Source organism: Muscardinus avellanarius (assembly GCF_963383645.1).
Source record: "Muscardinus avellanarius genome assembly, chromosome: 19".
Taxonomy (NCBI): Eukaryota; Metazoa; Chordata; class Mammalia; order Rodentia; family Gliridae; genus Muscardinus; species Muscardinus avellanarius.
The window spans coordinates 14,465,307-14,490,485 of record NC_137805.1 but is presented as its reverse complement, the minus strand read 5'-3'; the positions used below and the strand labels follow the sequence as shown (position 1 = coordinate 14,490,485).

General features: G+C 49.3%; 1 protein-coding gene across 1 annotated transcript in view; it reads left to right on the top strand.

The window, feature by feature from the left end:
• The window catches only part of TMC2 (transmembrane channel like 2), a gene marked incomplete at its 5' end in the record, with an annotated part of 58,800 nt that extends 33,924 nt beyond the window's left edge, over window positions 1-24,876 (top strand). The window contains 11 exons of the mRNA XM_080716429.1: window positions 1,788-1,935; window positions 3,918-4,106; window positions 5,727-5,906; window positions 6,629-6,778; window positions 8,644-8,772; window positions 11,510-11,577; window positions 12,864-13,103; window positions 20,276-20,401; window positions 21,293-21,371; window positions 23,590-23,707; window positions 24,537-24,876. Coding sequence (XP_080572555.1) covers window positions 1,788-1,935; window positions 3,918-4,106; window positions 5,727-5,906; window positions 6,629-6,778; window positions 8,644-8,772; window positions 11,510-11,577; window positions 12,864-13,103; window positions 20,276-20,401; window positions 21,293-21,371; window positions 23,590-23,707; window positions 24,537-24,754 — 1,645 coding nt within the window. The 3' untranslated portion in view covers window positions 24,755-24,876. The remainder of the gene's footprint in view (window positions 1-1,787; window positions 1,936-3,917; window positions 4,107-5,726; window positions 5,907-6,628; window positions 6,779-8,643; window positions 8,773-11,509; window positions 11,578-12,863; window positions 13,104-20,275; window positions 20,402-21,292; window positions 21,372-23,589; window positions 23,708-24,536) is intronic.
• Window positions 24,877-25,179: the final 303 nt, after the last annotated feature.

Sequence of the window (25,179 nt, the reverse complement as noted above, 5' to 3'; positions counted from 1 at the left end):
AAAAAATAGGGCTGGAGGTGTAGCTCAGAAGTAGAATGCCCCTGGATTTCATCTCTAGTACCGAAAAAAAAAAAAAATGTATTACCCAATGGCCACACCAACTTTCCCAGAAGTTACTGAGTTTTGTATATGAAAAAAAGTATATGCTCTATCCAAGAAAATAGATGGCTTAGAAGGGCGTGTCCCTCTTTGAGAACAGAGTCCCATAAAGAGCTTTCAAACTGCATTTGCAGGTGAATCAAGCCACAGGCAATCAAGTTAAAGAGGAGAAAACTGAGCCAGGTGTGGTGGCGCATGCCTAGAAATCTCGGGACTTGGGAGGCTGAGGATCACAAGTCCACAGCCAGCCTCAGCCACTTGGTGAGGCCCTCTGTAATTTAGGGAGGCATATTTCAAAATAAGAAATAAAATAGGGCTAGGAGTATAGCTCAGAGGTAGAATGCCCCTGAGTTCCATCTCCAATCACACACACACACACACACACACACACACACACTCACACACACACACTCACACACACTCACACATCACACACACTCACACATCACACACACACTCACACTCACACACACACTCACACACACACACTCACACACACTCACACACTCACACACACTCACACACACACTCACACACACTCACACACACTCACACATCACACACACACACTCACACATCACACACACTCACACTCACACACACTCACACACACACTCACACACACTCACACACACACTCACACACTCACACACACTCACTCACACACACACACTCACACTCACACACACACTCACACACACACACTCACACACACACTCACACACACACACTCACACACACACTCACACACACACACTCACACACTCACACATCACACACACACTCACACACACTCTCACACACACTCACACACACACACTCACACACACACTCACACACTCACACACACACTCACACATCACACACACACACTCACACACACACTCACACACACACTCACACGCTCACACACACTCACACGCTCACACACACACACTCACACACACACTCACACACACACTCACACACACTCACACACTCACACACACACTCACACACTCACACACACACACTCACACATCACACACTCACACACACACACTCACACACACACACTCACACACACTCACACATCACACACACACACACTCACACACACACACACACACTCACACACACACACACACACACACACACTCACACACACTCCAGTGTTCTGCATCTTGCAGGTTCCTCCTTACCCAATTGACACAACGTGTGCCTGCTGGGGGGCTCTGACTGTGCTGGCAGAGAGGTGCCCCGGCTATCATCAAAGCTGTTGGTTTTAGCCAGGCACACGCTTGTAATCCCAGCATCTGGGAGACTGAGAACAGAGGATCACGGTTTGCAGCCAGCCTCAGTTACTTAGCAAGGCCCTTTGCAACTCAGTGAGACCCTGTTTCAACAATAAAAAGACTAAAAAATAGGGCTGAGGGTATAGCTCAGAGGTACAATGCCCCTGGGTTCCATCCCCAGTACCGAAAGAAAGAAAGAAAGAAAGAAAGAAAGAAAGAAAGAAAGAAAGAAAGAAAGAAAGAAAGAAAGAAAGAAAGAAAGAAAGACAGGAAGCTGTTGGTTTCAGTGCCGGCCTGGCCTGCTCCCTCACTGGGTGTCTGCTACCTGTGCCCGAGACTGAGCCAGGCCAAGGCCCCCTTGGGTCGCCGCAGCACAAACAGGACAAGCCTATCGACAGCAGTGCTGCCCTCCAGGATGGCCAGCAACACCCAGGGAGGCACGGGAGAGGGAGAAAGCGATCTCTTCACCTTCAGCTTTAAGATGTTTACCAGCTGGGACTACCTGATCGGGAACTCGGAGACCGCTGACAACAAGTACGCCTCCATCACCACCAGCTTCAAGGTGAGCGGGCCGGCATCCCTGCTCCCTGGGGGACACCCGGGGCCCTCCACACTTACGAGGATTGTCCCGTCTGACCTGGGCTAGAGCTTTCCTGGCAGCACGAGCCCTGCTCTCAGCCCCCCAGAAAGGGTGCTTGTGGTTGGCACTAGAGTGCTTGTGGTCGGTACTCACATCTGTCCCTCATAGGCAGGCACGGAGTCCTGGATACAGGGATCTGGCCCCTTCTATTTCCTCAGGAAACTGCTTTCTGCTGGAGGAAATGGAAGGGCTGGTTTGGGGGTGACACTTATCAACCCACAGGCTAGACTCTCCTGAGGAGTTGCCCCACCCACAAGAGTCTAACCTAATGGGTCTGGGATGGGACCCTGGCTTTGAAAGGGGAGGGTTTGTTTTGTTTTTTCTTTTCTTTTCTTTTCTTTTTTGTAGTTCTGGGGATGGAACCCAGAGGCATTCTACCTCAAGTTACATCCCCAGCCCTTTTTATTTATTTGGAAACAGGATCTCGCTAAGTTGCTGAGAGCCTCACTAAGTTGCCTCAGCTGGTCTTGAACCTGCGATCCTCCTTTCTCAGCGTCCCAAGTACTGGGATTAAAAGAGTGCACTATCACACCTGTAGTTATGATTTTATTTAGTTTTTTTTTTTTCTCTCCAAGAGATTAGAACACCCAGGAAGAGATGGTTTAAGAGTGTGGGAATAAAGGAATCAGCCCTCTCATTCTCTACAACCACACACCAGTATTTCATTAATTTGTTCACAGAAAAGAGGTGAATTGGGCTGTAGAACTATGGTTCATATATATAATAGCAAACCAAGCTGGGCATGGTGGAAAATCCCAGCACTGACAAGACAGAGACAGAAGGATCACAGGTTCAAGGACAGCTTCAGTAACGTAGACTTTCGGCAAGCTAGCAAGACCCTGTTTCAAAGAATAAAATAATCGGGCATGGTGGTACACAGTTCTAATCCCAGTACTTGGGAGGCTGAGACAGGAGGATCACAGGTTCACGGCAAGCCTCAGCTACTTAATGAGGCTCTCATCAATTTAGTGAGACCCTGTTTCAAAATAAAGAATAAAAAAATGGGGCTGGGGATTTAGCTCAATGGTAGAATGCCCCTGGGTTCAATCCCCAGTACCGCAAAAAAATTAATAAAGCAATCAATTAATTAATTTGTGTTGCAACAAAGTCGTGCCCGTATATTTACATATCATCTCTGGTTACTTTTGTGTAATAGTGGCATAGTTGAGTTGGTGTGAACAAGATCACGTGACCTGCAATCCAACAATATCCACTGTCTGGATTTTTGTAGGGACGGTTTGCTGAACCCTAAATCGGAAGATTTAAGGTTGTTAGGATTCCCTTTGACTCTATTTGATCTGTTGACTTAAAACAATTCCAAACAGTTTCTGAGATCTCTCTCTAGGCCTGTGTGTCTGTAATATGGATAACAGCAATCTGTAATATGTATTGATTTTCTGTTATGATTAAGAGGAATAATACATGGGGAGTATTTAGGACCATGTCTGAGCCGGGCGTGGTGGCGCACGCTTGTAATCCCCGCGCTTAGGAGGCGGAGACAGGAGGATCGCACAGGTTCGAAGCCAGCGCGCGCACTGGCTTAGGAGACCCTGTTTCCAAATAAAAATGTAAAAATAGGTCTGGGAGTGTAGCCCGGAGGTAGAAGGGCTTCCAGGAACCCCAGTACCACCAAATAAATAAATAAATAAAATAAAATAGGACCATGTCTGGCACATAATATTCAATATATCTCAGCCTTTGTTATTAGATGTCCCAAAATAACAATAACAACAAAATAGTTAAAATAATAGCCAAGTCTCCATAGGACGCAGGGCGTTACGTCCCCTCTGATGATTCCTGTTTGTCTGTGGGCGTCTAGACGGCCGTGTTCTCGGGAGCGTGCTTTCACGGTCCCCGTTGGTTCGCGGCCCGACATCATTCGTATCCCATCTTCATACCCGAAGGAATCCATAGTGGATGAACAGGAGAGTAACAGGGAAGAGAACGTCCACCTGACGAGGTTTCTGCGCGTCCTGGCCAACTTCCTCATCATCTGCTGCCTGTGCGGAAGCGGGTACCTCATTTACTTCGTGGTGAAGCGGTCCCAGGAGTTCTCCAAGATGCAGAACGTCAGCTGGTACGAAAGGAATGAGGTGAGAAGGACGTCTCTGACCGACCGAGGACGAGGGCGAGAAGCCCGGAGGAGTCGCCCAACCGCGCTGACGGGGCTTGCTTAGACTTGTCCTTTTTAAAAATTGTGTGTGTGTGTGTGTGTGTGTGTGTGTGTGTGTGTGTGGTGCTGGGGGTGGAACCCAGGGGCATTCGGGCATTCTACCTCCGAGCTATACCCCCAGCCTGATTTTATATTTATTTATTTATTTATTTATTTATTTATTTATTATTTATTTATTTATTTATTTTTGTGTGGGTCTGGGGATGGAACCCAGGGGATGGAACCTCCGATCTACACTCCCAGCCTTATTTTTTATTCTTTATTTTGAAACAGGGTCTCACTGAGCTGCAAAGGATCTCACTAAATAGCTGAGGCTGTCCGCAAACTGCGATCCTCCTGTCTCAGCCTCCTAAATGTTGGGATTACAAGCGTGCGCCACCACGTCCAGCTTGCTTGCTTATTTATTTATTTATTCATTTATTTATTTATTTTTGTGGTACTAGGAATGGAATCCAGGGGGCTTCTACCTCCAGGCTACGCCCCCAACCTATTTTATATTTTATTTGGAAATGGTCTAAGTAGCTGAGGCTGGCTTTGAACCTATGCGATCCTCCTGTCTCCACCTACCAAGTACTAGGATTACAAGTGTGCACCATCATACTTAGCTTAGGACTTGGTTTTTTTCTGTGTTTGTTTGTTTGTTTGTTTGTTTGTTTGAGGTACTGGGGATGGAACTCAGGGGCATTCTACCTCCGAGCGACACCTCCAACCCTGTTTTTTATTCATTTTGAAACAGGGTCTCACTGAGTTGCAAAGGGCCTCACTAAGTAGTAGCTGAGACTGTCCTTGAACCAAGATCCTCCTGTCTCAGCCTCCCAAATGCTGGGATGACAAGCATGCGCCACCACGCCCAGCGATTTAAGACTTGCTTTTAAAAATAGAATGATATCACTTTCCAGTCCCAGAGCTAGGATATATTGAACAAGTCGCCTGTCATGAGGCTTTGGGGCTGGCATTGTAGCTAGATAAAGATGAATTATAACTCTCAAGTCAATCAGCTGGACCAGTTGTCCTAACACTGATTTTTATTTTTATTTTTTCTGGTGGTACTGGGGGTGAAACCCAGAAGCTTTCCACCTCCGGGCTATACTCCCAGACCCATTTTATCATATTTTTTTGGAAACAGGGTCTCACTAAGTTACTGAGAGCCTCACTAAGCGGCTGAGGCTGGCTTTCGAACCTGCGCGATCCTCCTGTCTCAGCCTCCCAAGCGCGGGAATTACAAGCGTGCGCCACCACACCCGGCCCTAACACTGATTTTTATAAAGGTGAATTTTCCCGCACCACCTGCTGCATATAGTAGTGGTTTGGTGGGATATTTCAAGGAAGTGTGGCTGTTTTTATCTAGGCAAATGACAACAGCCAGGTCAGCAACCCGTCACAGGGCACTTGTGATCCACGTACAGGCTTAGGCTGTCTCTGGGGCCAAAGCAAGTCTTGGGGGGCTGAGGACAGGGAACTGGGGAGACAGATGGACGGCCATGACCTGCGGGCCCGGTGGCCGCCAAACAATCTTGACCCAGGCTTCCCCAACCCTCAGGTAGAAATTGTGATGTCCCTGCTGGGCATGTTCTGCCCCCCTCTCTTTGAAACCATCGCTGCGCTGGAGAATTACCACCCGCGCGTTGGGCTGAAGTGGCAGCTGGGACGCATCTTTGCGCTCTTCCTGGGGAATCTCTACACGTTTCTCTTGGCCCTGATGGATGACGTCCACCTCAAGGTAAAACCACAAACATTCCCCTAGTGTCCAAAGCCCACCATATTGCCTTTTTAAAATATGATACTCTATAGCTGGGCGTGGTGGTGGACGCTTGTAATCCCAGTACTTGGGAGGCTGAGACAGGAGGATCACGGTCCTCGGCCAGCCTCAGCTACTTAGTGAGGCCCTCTGCAATTTAGTGAGACCCGTTTCAAAATTAAAAAAAAATAAATAAAGCTTGGAGTGGTGGCACACGCTTGTAATCCCAGCATTTGGGAGGCTGAGAGAGGAGGATCGTGGTTCAAAGCCAACCTCAGCTACTTAGGCTCTTTGCAACTCAGTGAGACCCTGTTTCAAAATAAAGAATAAAAATAGGGCTGGGGTGTGTAACTCAGAGGTAGAATGGCCCTGTGCTTCAGCCCTAGTACTGCAAAAAAAAAAATAATAATAATAATAATAATAAATAGAACTGGGGGTATAGTTCAGAGGTGGAATGCCTCTGGGTTCCATCCCTAGTACCGCCAAAAATTAAAAAAAAAAGATAAATAACTAGAGTGGGGATGTGGCTCAGTGGTAGAATGCCCCTGGGTCCAATCCCAGTAGAGCAAGAGGCAAGAGCCCAGGGAGGCACTGCTGGGCCGACTGCAGGGTTGTGACATTTGCTAGCTCTAAGCTTTGCTCCTATGGAAACAGTTGGACCATCCCTGGCTCCTTCCCACCTCAATAACCATCTTCTGTTCCAGCTCTCCAATGAAGAGAAAATAAAGAACATCACTCACTGGACTCTGTTCAACTATCACAACTCCTCAGGTTGGAATGAGAGTGTCCCCCGGCCACCCCTGCACCCTGCAGATGTGCCCCGGGGCTCTTGCTGGGAGACAGCCGTGGGCATTGTGAGTAGCTCTGCTTTCTGAAAAGCTGACCCTTGTTCTCAGCTCTGTCCTGTTCCTTCCCTGACTTCCCATCACACTTATCAGTGTTCACCCTGCAATGATTTCTTAATCAGCTTGGAATGTACAAAATGAAAAAAACAGACCCTCTGCACCCTGGAAGACTCCACACCTATTTGCTGTCTTAAAAATCATGATGGGGTCTGTAGATCTTCAATTAAAATAAAAAAACAAGTAAGCCAGGTGTGGTGGTGCACACTTGGGAGGTTGAGACAGGAGGATCGCAGATTCTCGAGCAACCTCGGCGACTTAGTGAGGACCTCTGCAACTCAGTGAGACCCTGTTTCAAAATAAAGAATAAAAAGCCAGGCATGGTGGCGCACACTTGTAATCCCAACATTCAGAAGATTGAGACTGGAGGATTACGGTTTGTGGACAGCCTCAGCTCTTAGGCCCTCTGCAATTTAGTGAGACCCTGTTTCAAAATGAAGAATAAAAAATAGGGCAGGGGGTGTAGCTTGGATGTTGAATGCCCCTGGGTTCCATCCCCAGACCTGCAAAAAATAAAAATAAAAAATAAAAAATATCTAGCTGAAGGTAGAGCTCAGAGGTAGAATGTTCCAGGGTTCAATTCCCAGTACCACCAAAAAAAAAAAAAATTGTGATAGGGTCCAGTACATCTTTTCAATTTTGTTTTAAAGTAAATGATAGCCGGGCGTGGTGGCGCATGCTTGTAATCCCCACGCTTGGGAGGCAGAGACAGGAGGATCACGCAGGTTCGAAGCCAGCCTCGCTGGCTTAAGAGACCCTGTTTCCAAATAAAATGTAAAATAGGTCTGGGAGGCCGGGCGTGGTGGCGCACGCTTGTATTCCCCGCGCTTGGGAGGCGGAGACAGGAGGATCGCGCAGGTTCAAAGCCAGCTGCGCACGCGCTGGTTTAAAAGACCCTGTTTCCAAATAAAAATGTAAAAATAGGTCTGGGAGTGGAGCCCGGATGTAGAAGGGCTTCCAGGCACCCCAATACCACCAAAAAAAAAAAAAAAATAGGTCTGGGAGTGTAGCCTGAAGGTAGAAGGGTTCCACCCCCAGTACCACCAAAAAAAAAAAAAGTAAATGGTAAAGCCCGGCATAATGATACATGCTTGTAATCCCAGTACTTGGGAGGCTGAAACAGGAGGATTGCGCAAGTTCAAAGCCAGCCTCAGCTACTTAAAAATGAGGATCTCAGCAACTTAGTGAGACCCTGTTTATAAATAAAATATAAAGTAGGTCTAGGAATGTAGCCCAGAGGTTAAAGCCCCGTGGTCCCATCCCCAGAACCAAAAAAAAAAAAAAAGTAAATGACATATCCCCTACAAAACCAGAGAGAAGTCTGTTCTTCTTCTATATGTTTCTGTGTTTTATTTTTCTCCATAAACCAAGAAAAAAAATCTGATTAACAGGGAGTTGAACATTCAGTCTTGGCAGGGGCAAAGGGCATCTTAGAGCAGGTGGGGGCAGAGATGAGCTGTCGGGGATCAGATCCCCGGGACGGTAAGGACAAGCACATTGCTGGACCGGCCAGCAGCAGGCAGTCTGCATGGTAGGCGCTGGCTCCCATCACCCCGTGAGACTGACGGCATTATCAGCTTCAAGAGCTCAGAGCTCATTTCAAAATCACACAGCTAGAAGTCATTTGTATAGCTGGAACATAAATGAAGCATTCTGCAAAGCCCGAGCTCCTTTCTCTGCGCCACCACCCTGCTGTGAAGGACCAGGTCACAGAGATGATTCCGGAGGCTAGAGGAGATTCTGTGCGGCCACCGGCCATTGAGAGGAGAGGGCAGGGTCAGAGCCGGGCCTCACCCTCTCTCTGTGTCTCCTTGCAGGAATTCATGCGGCTGACGGTGTCTGACATGCTGGTTACCTACATCACCATCCTGCTGGGGGACTTTCTGCGGGCCTGCTTCGTCCGGTTCATGAATCACTGCTGGTGCTGGGACCTGGAGGCTGGATTCGTAGGTGATGGTTCCGTAGACATTCCGCAGGGCGGTGTGTGGGCTATCCGCTGACAGCCCTCGTCAGCTTCATTTCTTCCTGTGCTTAGCAAGTCTCTGCTCTGTGACGCAGTGGAGTGTCTAATCTGCATTTCCCTTAAGAGCCTCTGCACCTCTGTAGGAGAAACTCTGCCGTTTCCCAGTGTTCTCTTACCTGGGATCCAGAGGAGCTCAGCCCTGGAGAAAGGTGGGCCGAACGCTGGAGCGCTGAGCAGGCGATTGGTGGAGAAATGTCTATGCAACGTGACTCTCATTAGGGAGGCGGAAGCCCTAGGTGGACTGGGATGTCTTAGAAAGTCGGCGTGGTGGTGACGCCTGTGATCCCAGCATTCGGGAGGCTGAGACAGGAGGATCGCAGTTCGCAAACAGCCTCAGCTACTCAGCGAGGCCCTCTGCCACTCAGTGAGACCCTGTTTCCAAATAAAGAGTTAAAAATAAGGGCTGGGGGTGTAGCTCGGAGGTCAAATGCCCCTGGCTTTCACCACCAGTGCCACAAGTTCCACAGCACCTCACTGCCCACCCATTGCGGGCATCTCCAGTGTTGAGGTGGGGAGCGGTCCTTAGCTGGGCGCCCGACTATCTACACCGTAGATAACCTTGGTTACCTAAGTCCCTCATCCTGGTCTGCAGCCAGATGCCTGGCCCAGGTCACGGTGCCAGTATGGATTTCTGTCACATTTTTTTTCTTTTAGTCCCCCACCAGTTTTAAAACAGCCTTCACAACTCCTCCCTAGCAGCAAGGACGATTTTATAATCTTGTCTGAGAACAAGGATGAAAGAGTGGGGCATTGTGGTACCTGCCTTTAATCCCAGTATTTGGGACCCTGAGGATTGCAGGCTCAAGACCAGTCTCAGCAACTTAGTGAGTCACTGTTTCAAAATAAAAAGGAAAACGAGGTGAAGGTGTAGCTCAGAGGTAGAACACCCCTGGGCTCAGTCCCCAGCACCAAAAAAGAAAAAACAAAGAACAGCCGGGCGTGGTGGGCACGCTTGTAATCCCTGCATTTGGGGGGCAGAGACAGGAGGATCGCACAGGTTCGAAGCCAGCCATGTGGCTTAAGAGACCCTGTTTCAAAAAAATAAAATAGGTCTGGGAGTGTAGCCCGGAGGTAGAAGGGCTTCCAGGAACTCCCCCACCCCCCAAAAAAGACGACATTTTAGATAGAACGACACAACAATGCACAGATATGCTCATAGTAACTTACAAGTTCAACAAGATACCAGGTTATACTAAAGTATTGATTGATTGATTGATTGATTGATTGATTTGGCATTGGGGACTGAACCCAGGGGCATTCTACCTCTGACCTACACCCCCAGCCCTATTTTTTTTTTTTTTTGCAGTATTGGGGATAAAACCCAAGCTACATCCACAGCCCTATTTTTTATTCTTTATCTTGAAATAGGGTCTCACTGAGTTGCAAAGGTCCTCACTAAGTAGCTGAGACTTACCACAAACCACAATCCTCCTGACTCAGCCTCCCAAATGCTGGGATTACAAGTGTGCGCCACCACGCCCAGCTCCCAGCTCTATTTTATTTTTACTTGGAAACAGGGTCTTACTAGGTTGATGAGAGTCTCAATACTTGCTAAGACTGTCCTCGAACCTGCGTTCCTCCTGTCTTAGCCTCCCAAGTACTAGGATTACAAGCGTGTGCCACCACACCTGGCAAGTTTATTTTTAAAAAGGCATGTGGAAGGCTGGGCGTGGTGGCGCACGCTTGTAATCCCCAAGCTTGGAGGCGGAGACAGGAGGATCACGCTGGTTCGAAGCCAGCCGCGCTGGTTTAAGAGACCCTGTTTCCAAATAAAAAAAATACAAAATAGGTGTGGGAGTGTAGCCCCGAGATAGAAGGGCTTCCAGGAACCCCAGTGCCACCAAAAAAAAAAAAAAAAAAAAGCATGTGGAAGCCAGGTGTGGTGGCACACGCTTATAATCTCTGTACTTGGAAGGCTGAGACAGGAGGATCACAGGTTCAAGGCTAGCATCAGCTACTTAGCAAGGGCCATTGCAACACAGTGAGACCTGTTTGGAAATAAAGAATAAAATATAGGGCTGGGGGTGTAGCTCCAAGGTAGAATGCCACTGGGTTCAATCCCCAGTGCCCCCCCACCCACCCACACACACAAATGTGGAAGCCAGCCATTGTGGCACAGGCTTGTAATCTCAGTACTTGGGAGGCTGAGACAGGAGATAAAAGGTTCAAGGCCAGTATCAGCTACTTAGTGAGGCTCCCCACAACTTGGGTGGGACCCTTTTTCAAAATAAAGAATAAAAAATAGTGAAAGCTAAGTATGGTGACAGCACACTTGTAATCCCAGTACTTAGGAGTCTGAGACAAGAGGATCACAGGTTCGAGACCAGCCTCAGCTAGTTAGTGAGACCCCGTTTCAAAATAAAAGAATAAAAAGAAATGGGTCTGGAGGTGTAGCTTGGAGGTAGAATGCCCTGAGATCAATCCCCAGCACCACAAACAATAATAATAGTATTGTGTACCGCTGTGTGTTTTGGTACCACAAAAAAATTTTTAAACATGTTAAAGAAACAGAATCCTGCACCTAAGCCTCCTCTCCAGGTTTTAGAGAAGGTTGTATGGGGCGGAGGGGCCTTGACTTGGCCAGTTGGCTGATATGTGGTCTGGCCAATACCACCCAACGTGCGCTCTCTCTCTCTCTCTCTCTCTCTCTCTCTCTCTAGCCGTCATACGCCGAATTTGATATTAGTGGAAATGTACTGGGTTTGATATTCAACCAAGGGATGATCTGGTAAGTTATCCATTTTGTCTGAGGACTGCCCAATTTGGGGAAGTAAAAAAAAAAAAAATCCTAGAATCCCCAACTTCGCCACTCAGCTAGCTTCAGGAACAGGACCAGTCTGACCTCTCTGAGCTCCCTCCTCCAATGAGAAACGAGAGGGCAGGAGCAGGGGAGAACCGGGCTGCTTCTGGCTCCACGTGCAGTGGAGAGAAAGCAGGGAGGGAAAGGGCAGGAGAAAAAAGGTGGGAAGGAAGGAAGAAGAGGTGGGTGGCACACGCTTGCACTTGTAATCCCGGTACTTGGGAGGCTGAGACAGGAGGATGCGGGTTCAAGGCCAGCCTCAGCTATGTAGTGAGGCCCTGTTTCAAATAGGGCTGAGGGTGTAGCTCAGAGGTAGATGCCCCTGGGTGCAATCCCTAGTACAGAAGAGGAGGAGGAGGAAGAGGAGGAGGAGGAGGAGGAGGAGGAAGAAGAGAAAGAAGAAAGGAAAGAGGGAGACAGAAACAAAAGGAGAAGAAGAGCTGGTGAGGTGGTGCACACCTGTATACCCAGCATTTGGGAGGCTGAGACAGGAGGATCATAGCTCACAGCCAGCCTCAGCTACTCAGTGAGACCCTGTTTCAAAATAAAGAATAAAAAATAGGACTGGGGGTGTAGCTCCGAGGTAGAATGCCCCTGGGTTCCATCCCCAGTGCCACAAAAAATAAACAAATAATAAAATAAAATGCCAGGTGTGATGGTGCACACCTGTAATCCCAGTACTTGGGAGACCAAGACAGGAGGATCGCAGGTTCCAGGACAGCCTCAGCTACTACTTAGTGAGACCCTTTGCAACTTAGTGAGACCCTGTTTCAAAATAAAGAGTAAAAAATAAGGCTGGGGGTATAGCTCAGAGGTAGAATGCCCCTGGGCTCCATTTCCAGTATTAGAGAGAGAGAGAGAGGAGAGAGAGAGAGAGACAGACAGACAGACAGACAGACAGACAGATAAACAGGCAGGCTGCTCAGCTTGGGCCCCTGGCTCTGGCCCAGCTGGGAATGGGAGGCCCCGAGAGGCATCCTTGCTGATGCCGGGCGGAGAGGCAGGGCTTCGGTCCTGACAAGTGCCCAAGCCAGTGATGCTCGGCATCTCCGTCGCCTGAGATCTGGGCGGCCATGGCGAGGTGACGAATGTCCCCACTAAAGAGGAGGCCCCTGCCCTTGGGACCTACAGGGAAGCAGCGCAGCCCCTCGCCCCAACCGGTCTCCCTCCCTCAGCCTCCTGGGCCAACCAGGTGTCGGTTTCTGCCCTTCCAGGATGGGCTCCTTCTACGCCCCGGGACTGGTAGGCATCAACGTCCTGCGCCTGCTGACCTCCATGTACTTCCAGTGCTGGGCCGTGATGAGTAGCAACGTCCCCCACGAGCGTGTGTTCAAGGCCTCCCGCTCCAACAACTTCTACATGGGCCTGCTGCTGCTGGTGCTGTTCCTCAGCCTCCTGCCGGTGGCCTACACCATCATGTCCCTCCCGCCCTCCTTTGACTGCGGCCCGTTCAGGTGCAAAGGCCCTGCGGCACGCTGGCACCTCCTTCCCAAGGCAGTCTCTTCGCAGGGCTGGCTCAGGCTCTGGTGCCGTGTTCCGTGTCCGCTTTGGGCAGCTCATCGGCGTGAGTCAATGGGATTTCCTGCTAGGCTAGAAATAGAAAAGTTCCATGTCTAGCCAGGCGTGGTGGCGCACACTTGTAATTCCAGTACCTGGGAGGCTGAGACAGGAGATCCAGGTTCAAAGCCAGCTACTCAGTGAGGCCCTCGGCAACCTAGTGAGATTCTGTATAAACTAGGGTTTCATCCTTCTTGAGAGCCTGTCCCAGGCTCCCGCCCATGCACAAGTGGATGGGGCAGTCGAGTGGGGCCCCGCACCACACTTGTGCACCCTGAGAGCAAGTACCAGGCAGACTGTGCCCCGGGCCTCGCCCACCTCGCTCTAGCGCCAGCCCTGTCCGCGGTGTGTGGAAACGCCTTTGGGGATGCTGATCGAATTCTTGGGATCTTCGTGGATACGGGCTTACCTACTGTAAGGTTCTAGCCTCCGTGGAGGTAGAAGGGGCGTTTGCAGATGTGTTTTGGCAGAACCTGATCTGGTCATACAGGGAAGGGGTGCGAGTCCAGAACGGAGCCACATACTGAGCCCCGGGAGGCTGGGAAGCCAGGCTGAAGGGGAACCACGCTGCAAAGGCCGGTCGGCTTCTTCCTGAGCCGCTTTGGAGGGCTGGGCCTGAGCCGCCCACCGTGCCCAAGCAGGACACCAGCGAGCAGGCCCCTGCCGCTCCTGGTCCTGGCCCGCCGTGCCCTGGGGCCTCATCTGCTGCCTCCAGAGGCCTCACAACCTGCACGGGGGCAGGGGCCTGGCACTAGAGTTGGACAGAAACATGGCTGCTGCCCCTGCCTTCCCCACTCACTAGCTCCAGGTCTTTACTAAGAGGTCACCTTCCCAGGGAGCCCTGTCCTGGGACTCCTGACTGAAATGTCACAGAAACACACACGCACACACACGCACACACATGCACACACATACACACATACACATGCACACACAACACATGCACACATACACATGCACACACATACACATGCACACACGTACACACACACACACCATTGTTTCTGCTCGTTCTCTCTCCTTATTACCACTAGCCTGCCTTACCTTTTGCTTATTTATCTTGTTTCTTGTCTTATCCCTCACCAGGACATAAGTTCTTGAAGGAATGGCCATTGCTTTCTTTTTTCTTTTTTTTTTTTTTTGGTCTGTTTTTGCGGTACTGGAGATTGACCCAGGAGCATTCTACCTCCGAGCTACACGGCTGGGCCTGTTTTATTCTTTATTTTGAAACAGGGTCTCACTAAGTTGGACAAGTCCTCACTAAGTAGCTGAGGCTGGCCGAGAACCTGCGATCCTCCTGTCTCAGCCTCCCAAGTACTGGGATGATAAGGGTGCGCCACCACGCCCGGCTGTTTTCTTTCTTAACGCGTTATAGTGTTTGGAAGAGAACTTCATGTCTGATCGATGCTCACGTCAGACCCATACCCTCGCAGAAATTCAGTGACACAGGGAGAGACTTAGGGTCTGGACCCCATCGCACACCTCCGGGGCCAGGCAGGCAGCAGGAATGACTGAAATGGACGTGCTGCGGAGCGTATGGTGAGAAGCGGGCGCTGGCAACCGTAGCACGGGCACGGAGTCCAGACCACCTCCGATCTGGTAAACAAAGTTGAATGGGAACCCAGCCGCACACCCATTTGCTTACATATAGTCTATGATTGCTTTCTTCTCATTACAAGAGCAGAGCTGGGGACTGAAAGCAGAACCATCTGGCCCAAGAAGTCTAGGTTTCTTGTTAGCCAGCCCTTTGCAGAAAACATTTGCCGAGCCCCAGGTTTAAGAACAGACTCCGCCGCCAGCTCCGCCGTTTATCAGCTGGGTGAGCCTGAGAAACCACTTAGCTCTGCAGGTTCATTGCCTGAGAGATGGAAATGCTGGTAGTGTTGGCTCCTGGGCTGTTAAGGGCTTTTAGCGTGTTCCTGTTTGTAGAGGAGCGTGCTGGTCCATGGAAAGGAATGTCAGAGTTTGTTAAACGCGAGCCCTGCAGGTGAAGAGCGGCTGGTGCTCATCTGAAGCCGGCTGTTACCATCAGGAAAATGGGCCCAATTGGCCAGATCTTCCAGATCTCTGCAGAAATCTGAACATTTACTTGAAGTCCTCTATTTTTATCATAGAAATTCTTTCTTTTCTTTGGCTGTATATGCATGGTATTGGAGGTTGAACCCAGGGATATTCTACCTCCAAGCTATGCTGCAAATCCTATTTTTTATTTTATTTGCGGTACTGGGGATGGAACCCAGAGGCATTCTACCTTTGAGCTCCACCCCCAGCCCTATATTTTTATTCTTTATTTTGAAATAGGGTCTCAGTGAGTTGCAAAGAGCCTACTAAGCAGCTGAGGCTGTCCTCCAACAGTGATCCTCCTGTCTCAGCCTCCCAAATGCTGGGATTACAAGCGTGTGCCACCACGCCCAGCTAGTCTTTTTATGTTTGAAACGGGGTCTCATTGAGCTGTGAAGGTTCTCACTGAGTAGCTGAGGCTGCCCACGAACCGCGATCCTCCTGTCTCCACCTCCCAAATGCTGGGATTACAAGTGTGTGCCACCACGCCTGGCTTATTCTTTATTTTGAAACAGGGTCTCACTAAATTGCTGAGGCTGGCCTGGAACCCGAGATTCTCCTATCTCAGCCTCCCAAGTGCTGGGGTTCCAGTCGTGCACCAACACTCCTGGCTCTTCCTTTAGTCTCTAAAAACAAGCTCCTCATTTGCTAGTGAGGTAGTAATTGAATGGTGTTTGATTGCAGGAGCTGAAGAAATGTAACCAGAGAAAATAAACTATAAGATGTCTAGAATTTCTAGGAAGGGCAAATTGCTTGAGGAATTGAGGACATTAAGAGCAACGTCCCATTCAAAAACAAGGCAAATGATTCCAAGTGCTGTTCCTTGAAAAGGCTTTTGACAAGTTAACAGATGCTACTGATACTGCTCAGCTGTTGATTATCTGAGGATTTAATACCAACTTGAAGAGACTGAAAAGGAACATCTGAGTGTTCTGTGTGAAAAAAATGTGGGCGAGAATATTTTCAACAAAACCGAGAAAGCGCCAATCCGGCACCCCCTGAAGGGGCATCTGCTATGAAGTGTGGCTGTGCGTGAGAAGGGTCAAAGTAGGTGTGGAAGCCGGGCGCGGTGGCGCACGCTTGTAATCCCCGCGCTTGGGAGGCGGAGACAGGAGGATCGCGCAAGGTTCGAAGCCAGCCGCGCACGCTGGCTTAAGAGACCCTGTTTCCAAATAAAAATATAAAATAAGTCTGGGAGTGTAGCCCCGAGGTAGAAGGGCTTCCAGGAACCCCAGTACCACCAAAAAACAAAAATCAAAGTAGGTGTGGAGCAGAGGAAGCTTATCTGGACAAGTGTGCAAAGTTTGTGAAAACTGGGTGTCTGTGCCATGGATATTGTCTTATTGTCAGGCCATATCTATATATTTTTTGTGTGGTACTGGAGATGAAACCCAAGGACATTCAACCTCTGCGTTACACCCTCAGCCCTATTTTTTTAGTGTTTTCATTTCTTGAAACAGGGTCTCACTGAGTTGTGAAGGGCCTCACTAATTAGCTGAGGCTGTCCGCCAACTGCGAACCTCCTGTCTCAGCCTACCGAATGCTGGGATTATAAGCGTGCGCCACCATGCTGGGCTCTTAAATCACCTTTTAAAGTCCTACTTTCAGCCGGGCGTGGTGGCGCACGCTTGTAATCCCCGCGCTTGGGAGGCAGAGACAGGAGGATCGTGCAGGTTCGAAGCTAGCCCCGTGCGCTGGCTTAGGAGACCCTGTTTCCAAATAAAAATGCAAAAATAGGTCTGGGAGTGTAGCCCGGAGGTAGAAGGGCTTCCAGGAACCCCAGTACCACCAAAAAAAATATAAATAAAATAAAATAAAGTCCTACTTTCCAATGCTGCCACAATAAAAACCCATACTTGTGAGGCTAAAACAGGATGGCGGTTCACAGCCAGCCTCAGCTACTTAGTGAGGCCCTCCGCAACTTAGTGAGACTCTGTTTCAAAAATAAAAGAATAAAAAATAGGGCTGGGGGTGTAGCTCAGAGGTAGAATGCCCCTAGGTTCCATCCCTAGTACTACAAAAAAATAATAGCAAAGTACATATTAAATAAAAGTAATAAGCCTCATGACTTGGTGATGCGCTCGGCACTCGGACCGCTGTTGGGCACGGGCCGGCCATGAGCTGGCTCAGCGGTGACGGCTCATCTCTGCCATCCGAGCAGGAAAGCAGCCAGCGATGCCTGCGCAGGGCTACGGTCCAGCAAAACCACCCATGGGCGTGGAAACCTGAACTTCATACTCCAGTTGTCGTGTGTGACAGAACGTTAGACTTCTTTGATTTTTTTTCTTCCCGGCCATTTGAAAATGTAAAGACCTTGCTTAGCTCCCAGGACACATAAAAAGAGGTAAGAGGGCGTGGTGGCGCACGCCATGCACATGCTAGGCACTGATCTTACCCATCCTCACTAAGTAGCTGGTCCGGGGGCCATTGTCAACCCTAAACTGTATTTTCCACAAGGAATTAAAAAACAAGATGCTGCAAGCTGCATTTGCAACTCGATGGCATGTTTAGTATCATGAATCCTTTATTTATTATTTATTATTTTTATTTTTTTGGTGGTACTGGGGTTCCTGGAAACCCTTCTACCTCCAAGCTACACTCCCAGACATATATACATATATATATATATATATATATATATTTTTTTTTTTTTTTTTTTGAAACAGGGTCTCTTACGCCAACGAGGCAGGCTTCAAACCAGCGCGATCCTCCTGTCTCTGCCTCCCAAGCATAGGGATTACAAGCGTGCGCCACCACACCCGGCCCCACATGAATCCTTTAAACAATCTTCTGAACTAAATACTGTTGTTATAATACCATATTACGCTATATGGTATTTTTATTTTTGTTTGTTTTGGTACTAGTTACATTACCCCGCCTTTTTTTTTTTTTTAACTGTGTCTTGTTAAGTTGCTGAGGCTGGCCTCGAACATATGATCCTCCTGTCTTAGCTCCTAAGTACTAGGATTACAGGTGTGCACCACTGCACCCAGCATATATTCGTATGCCGTGTGTGTGTGTGTGTGCGTATGTGTGTGTGTAGAAAGTAGGACAAAGATATTTTCAGTATTTGCCTAAGATAGCAAAACTCAGCATGTCCAATAAATTCCTGTGATGATGAAAACATTCCGTACTTGCCCCTTTGACATAGTACTTACTAGTCACACAACTATCATCACTTATTGCATGGTTAAGAAGCAGAGTTAAATTTTACTTCATTTTAATTATTTTACACACTTATATACATATATATTTTATGCAAATATATCTCTATTTAGCGTGTGAGATTGAAACCAAGGGTTCTACACTTCTGAGCTACACCCCCCAGCCCTATTTTATTTTGAAATAAATTCTAAGTTAATGGGAGTTGCCAGGTGTGGTGGCGCACGCTTGTAATCCCAGCATCTGGGAGGTGGAGGACAGAGGATCGTGGTTTGTGGACAGCCTCAGCTACTTAGTGAGGCCCTCCGCAAATTAGTGAGACCCTGTTTCAAAATAAAGAATAAAAAAAATAGGGCAGGGGGTGTAGCTCAGAGGTCAAATGCCCCTGGGTTCCATCCCCAGACTCATGCACACAAAAAGAAGTTATTGAGAGTCTCACTAAGATGCTAAGCTGCCCTCGAACCTGCTATCCTCCTGTCTCAGCCTCCTAAGTACTGAGATGCACCACTGCTTCCAGTTTATATGTTTTAATAACCACATTTAGTAATACAACTTGAGTAGAAGAGCCAGGATATTAATAGAGGCTTAAAAAGAAGAAATCTATTGGTCCTGTGTCCCACTGCTAATAGAGAGGAGAACGAGTATGTGAACCAGGAATTTTAAACCCTTAAATCCACTTCCTATCATCAGAATTACCCAGCCAGAGCCACTGGCATCCAGAAGTCTCCGGGCAGGTGTTTGCCGAGTCAATGTGCTTGAGACTCAAATACTTTGAAGAAAACTGCAATTGTTGTGAACAGTACAGAAGTCTGTCTTGGGCAATCCAGTCTTCTGAGATTATAGTCTGAAAACTAACCGCGGATATGTTTAGAGGCACCGTAAAATTCCCATTCTACCAGCCTCTGGAGAACGGTGTCCACCATGCCAGGGAACCCAAAGGGAGACTGATTAGGTCACATAGATACACCACAGGCAATTTTTTCAGATTAGAATATAGGAGAAAAGACCGGCATGGTGGTGCACGCTTGTAATCCCAATACTTGAGAGGCCAAGACAGGATCACAGGATTGAAGACGGCCTCAGCATGTAGTGAGACTCTCATCAACCTAGTGAGACCTTGTTTCAAAGAAAAGAATAAAAATAGCCAGGAATGGTGGCACACACTTGTAATCCCAGCATTTGGGAGGCTGAGACAGGAGGATCGCTTGCAGTTTGAGGACAGCCTCAGTTACTTAGTGAGGCCCTCTGCAACTCAGTGAGACCCTGTTTCAAAATAAAAAATAGGGCTGGGGGTATAGCTCAGAGGTAGAATGCCCCTGGGTTCAATCTCCAGTACCACCCTCCCATGCCACCACACACACAATATGAGAAAATCCTTTTTTTTTTTTTTTTTTTGGCAGTACTAGGGATGGAACCCAGGGACATTCTACCTCCAAGCTACACCCCCAGCCCTATTTTTTATTAATTTGAAACAGGGTTTCACTGAGTTACACAGGGCCTCACTAAGTAGCCGAGGCTGGCTGAGAACTGCGATCCTCCAGTCTCAGCCTCCCAAGTGCTGGGATACAAGCGTGCGCCACCACGCCCGGCTGAGAAAGTTTTCAAACCCAGAAGACAAATGTAGTTTGAGGGGTTGAGAGGAACCAAGGGCAGGAGGCTTGAAACCAAGGTGCTGACCAAAGCGGCAGTCCTCAGAAGTTTCCCATGTCCCGCCCGTCAGAGGCCAGCCCTGCCCCAGGACAGCGCGGTGAGCCGCAGCTTTGGGGCCGGGAGCCGGGGGAGCACAGATGGCTGTGCGCCACGCAAGCTGTGCGCAGGCCTTGACGTGTCCGCCTCCTTTTTCCAGTGGAAAAAACAGGATGTACGACGTCCTCCAAGAAACCATTGAAAACGACTTCCCGACCTTCCTGGGCAAGGTCTTCGCTTTCCTCGCCAACCCCGGCCTGATCATCCCCGCTATCCTGCTGATGTTGTGAGTTAGCCAGGACCCACCCGCGCCCCACCTCGCGGACCCGGCGGGGGGCCTTCCTTTCACCCTCTTGGTTTGGACTCCTCAGATGCAGATCCTAAAACAAGGATTTACATGCAAGTAGCTGTAGCCGGGCGTGGTGGCGCACGCTTGTAATCCCAGCACTTGGGAGTCTGAGACACGCTTGTAATCCCAGCACTTGGGAGTCTGAGACAGGAGGATCGTGGTTCGTGGACAGCCTCAGCTCCTTAGTGAGGCCCTCTGCAACTCAGTGAGACCCGGTTTCAAAATAAAGAATAAAAAATAGGGCTGGGGGTGTAGCTTGGAGGTAGATTGTTCCTGGGTTCCATCCCCAGTACTGCAAAATAAAAAATGCAAGTAGTTTACAGAAAAAGGGCAAGAAAATATGATTACTGCGGTGGAACCTGGACTCTGATCCTGCTGGGGAGCTCAGAGACACAGAGTGCCTGAGTTCCCCCCTTCCTGCAGGTCAGGGCTCAGTCCCCCTCAGTCACTCACTGAGGGCCCGGAGTTGGCTAATTCCCTGCCGCTTGGGGGTAGCATGGCTTCAGGGGGTGGGAAGAGAAGGGGAGCTTCTGTACAGGGCTGGGAGCTGCAAATCTTTCAGGAAACACACTGAAAAACAGGATCCTCTTCTTTCTGTTGGCATTCCAGCCGTGCGCGAACTGTGCCCTGCACACATCCATGCCCTGCTTTGTTGATTCACCGCAGACTCAAAAGCAATGGGGTCTGTTGAGCATGGAAGGTAGCCTCCTTCCCGGGATGGAGAGCCTCCTCCCACAGCGCACAGGCGCCGGGAGCTCCTCCTCCACCCCCAGAGCGCCAGCTCTCCTCAAGACCCCGAACCACAGGAGGCTTGCTTTTCTCTTGCAGCCTGGCCATCTACTACCTGAACTCGGTTTCCAAAAGCCTTTCCCGAGCTAATGCCCAGCTGAGGAAGAAAATCCAAGGGGTGAGTCTGGGGGTTTCATCCCCAAAGGTAAAAGGATGTCTTGACTTCGTTTTGTTTTGTTTTTTGCTTATTTGCTCTGTGACCCCAGTTGTTTTATCTCAATTACTTTCTTCCAAACTAAATCCAAAAATATCTGTATTTTAGGAAGTAAAACACAGAGGAGATACTTGTAAGATTCAATAGTATGCATTTATATCATTTAGAATTTAGGAGGAGCTGACTTTTTTTTTTTTTCTGGTGGCACTGGGGGTGGAACCCAGAGGCTTTCTACCTGCGGGCTCTACTCCCAGACCTATTTTATACTTTATTAGAAACAGGGTCTCACTAAGTTGCTGAGAGCCTCAGTAAGTAGCTGAGGCTGGCTTCGAACCTGTGCGATCCTCCTGTCTCAGCCTCCCAAGTGCGGGGATGACAAGCGTGCGCCACCACACCCGGCCAATAATGACAATTTTTGAGAGGTAGCTGAAGAACGGGGGAGGCACCAAGTGCTGTGCATGTATCACTGTCAACATGATGTATATTGTGATGCGAGACTATAGTGCACCAATAAAAGCATATAAAAATAAGGACATAGAGAACAGGAGTCAGCCGGGCATGGTGGCACACGCTTGTAATCCCAGTACTTGGGAGGCTGAGACAGGAGGATCATGGGTTTGTGGCCAGCCTCAGCTACTTGGTGAGGCCCTTGCAGCTTGGTGAGACCCTGCTTCAAAAAAAAAAAAAAGAACAGGAGTCAATGGGGTCAACCAATGCCCATACATAATAGATTCAGTAACCACAAATCCTAGGGATTAAGACTAATAATCTAAAGGGGCTGACGGTGTGGCTCAGCAATAGAGCCCATTCTTAACAATCACGAGACTCTGGGTCCAATCCCCAGCACCCATCCTACCCCTACAAAAAACCCAGAGAGTATAAATACTAACGGAAATGTTGTCAAAACAACACGTGTCTGGCCCCTTGGCCTAAGAGATCTCCTGGGTCCCTCCACATGCAGGCGGCCTCTCTCGGCATCCCCGCTGACGCCGCGTCCTGACTGCCCCAGTACACTCACACCTGGGAGGCAGACCTGGCCTCTGTAGCTCTCCCTCTTGCTTCCTCTCTCTCTCTTCTGGAATTAATCTTATCTGTCATCTTGCTTCTAGTTCCTCTCCCACACATCTTTTCCTTCTCTTTTATTTTCCTTTCTTTTCTTTTTTTCTTTTATTTTTTCGCAGTACTAGGGATGAAACCCAGGGGCATTCTAGCTCCAAGCTACACCCCCTGCCCTATTTTTTTAATTCTTTATTTTGAAACAGTATCTCACTAATTTGCAGAGGGCCTCACTAAGTAGCTGAGGCTGTCCGCGAACCATGATCCTCCTGCCTCAGCCTCCCAAATGCTGGGATGACAAGCGTGTGCCACCACGCCCAGCCTTTTTTTATTCTTTATTTTGAAACAGGGTCTCACTAAGTTGTGGAGGGCCTCACTAAGTAGCTGAGGCTGGCTGAAAACCCAGATCCTCCTGTCTCAGCCTCCCAAGTACTGGGATGACAAGCGTGCCCACCACGCCCGGTTCCACAAATCTTTCTGTTAACCTCAATGTCCAGATGCAGAAAGTTATTGAAATAGAGACCGGAAGGGTTAGATGTTCCTTTAAACACTATGTGAATCGAAGAGCATCAGGCTGTGCTGTCCAATTAGTGAGAGAATCAATAGCAAGCAGTTGAAGCCCGGCGTGGTAATCCAGCATTCGGGAGGCTGAGACAGGAGGATCGCGGTTCGCGGCCAGCCTCAGCTACTTAGTGAGACCCTCTGCAACTCAGTGAGACCCTGTTTCAAAATAAAGAATAAGCTGGGCGTGGTGGCGCTCGCTTGTAATCCCCGTGGCTTAAGAGACCCTGTTTCCAAATAAAAACATAAAATGGGTCTGGGAGTGTAGCCTGGAGGTAGAATGGTTTCCAGGAACCCCAGTACCACACACACACAAAAAAAAGAATAAAAATATTGGGCTAGGGGTGTAGCTCTGAGTTATAATGCCCCTGGGTTCCACCCCCAGTACCGAAAATAAATAAATAAATAAATAAATAAATAAATAAATAAATAAAAACAAGCAGTTGAAAATAGTCAGCAAGAACTGAAACGCGGCCCTGCCCTCTAGCTCCCGCCACCTGGGATGGAGCCTCATACACCACGCGCCCCCACCCCACCCACACACAACCGCTCATTTTCCCTGCAGCTCCGGGAAGTTGAGAAGAGCCACAAGTCTACCAAAGGCCGAGCCACAGCCAGGGAGTCAGAGGACACACTTCAAGGCAGCGCCGGGAAGCCCATCCCAGCGCAACTCACCAAGGAAGGTAAATCCTGTTCCATGTGGTGCGTTGTATCAACAAGGCCACGCGGCATGTGAAGTTGAACTGATCTGGGGCTGAAATCAGAATGCGAAGCTGGAGCCCGGCAGCGTGGTGGCACACACCTGTAATCTCAGCCTGTGGGAGGCTGAGACAGAAGAATCAAAGGTTCGCAGCCAAGCTGAGCTACTTAGTGAGGCCCTTTGCAACTTAGTGAGCCCTGTTTCAAAATAAAGAATAAGAAATAGGTCTGGGGGTGTACATTGGAGGTAGAATGCCCCTGGGTTCCATTCCCAATACTGGAGAAAAAAAAAGAAATGCTAAGCTGGGCATGGTGGTACATGCATATAATCCTAGTCCTGGGGAGGCAGAGACAGGAGGATCTCAGGTTTAAGGCTAGCCTCAGCAAGTAGTGAGACTCTCATCAACCTAGTAAGACCCTGTTTCCAAATAAAAATAAAATAGCCGGGCGTGGTGGCGCACGCTTGTAATCCCCGCGCTTGGGAGGCGAAGACAGGAGGATCGCGCAGGTTCGAAGCCAGCCTCGGCTACTTAGTGAGGCTCTCAGCAACTTAGTGAGACCCTGTTTCCAAATAAAATATTAAAAAAAAGGTCTGGGAGTATAGCCCGGAGGTAGAAAGCCTCTGGGTTCCACCCCCAGTACCATCAAAAAAATAAAAAATAAAATAGGGCTGGGGTTGTAGCTCAGAAGTGAAATGCTCCCAGGTAGCTGAGGCTGTGCACAACCTGAGATCCTCCTTTCTCAGCTGGGATTACAAGCGTAGGCCACCTTTCCCGCCTCCACCACATCCTCATTCTTGTCTTCGTTTTCCAGAGCCCACCTCTCCCTCTGCCAGCCAAAGCCAGACCCCGGACAAGAAGGCAAAGGGCCCTGGGACCTCCAGTTCTGCTGGCAGGGCCCCCCTGCCTGCTCCCCGGCACCTCCCTGCATCTCGGGCCCCAGGAGTCCCATCAGATTCTGGGCAGCCTCAGTCTCAGACTCGTGCCTGGAGGTCAACCTCTGGAAAGGGCGCTCAGAGGCCTCGCCACTGACCCACTGACGGCCGGAACCCACGGCAGCCGTGCGGGCAACCCTCGGGCCCCACTCCTTCTCACATACCCGCCCGCCTTCTCTAGTCCCCCTCCTCTCGCACACATGGGCACTTTCTCTTCTCTCGTTTGACGTGGGAACTTTGATTACTTAGTCTCGTCTCGGGCCCTTGCTGGCTACCAAAAGAAAGGGCGTTGGCTTCATCTGCCAATGGGAGCGGGGCCTTCCCTGCAGCAACCACGCTCCCCCAGGCCTTGGTTCCGGCAGCTCTGGACCTCCGCTCCAGTGGCCTTCATGACCCCAGACTAGGGAGGCCGGCACAGCCTCGTCTTTCTTCCGTAGTGTGAGTCTTGGGACCTGGTTTCTGTAGCTCCACTGAACACTGAACCAGAGAAGCAAAGGGGCCTGCATTTCTGGCCATCAGCTC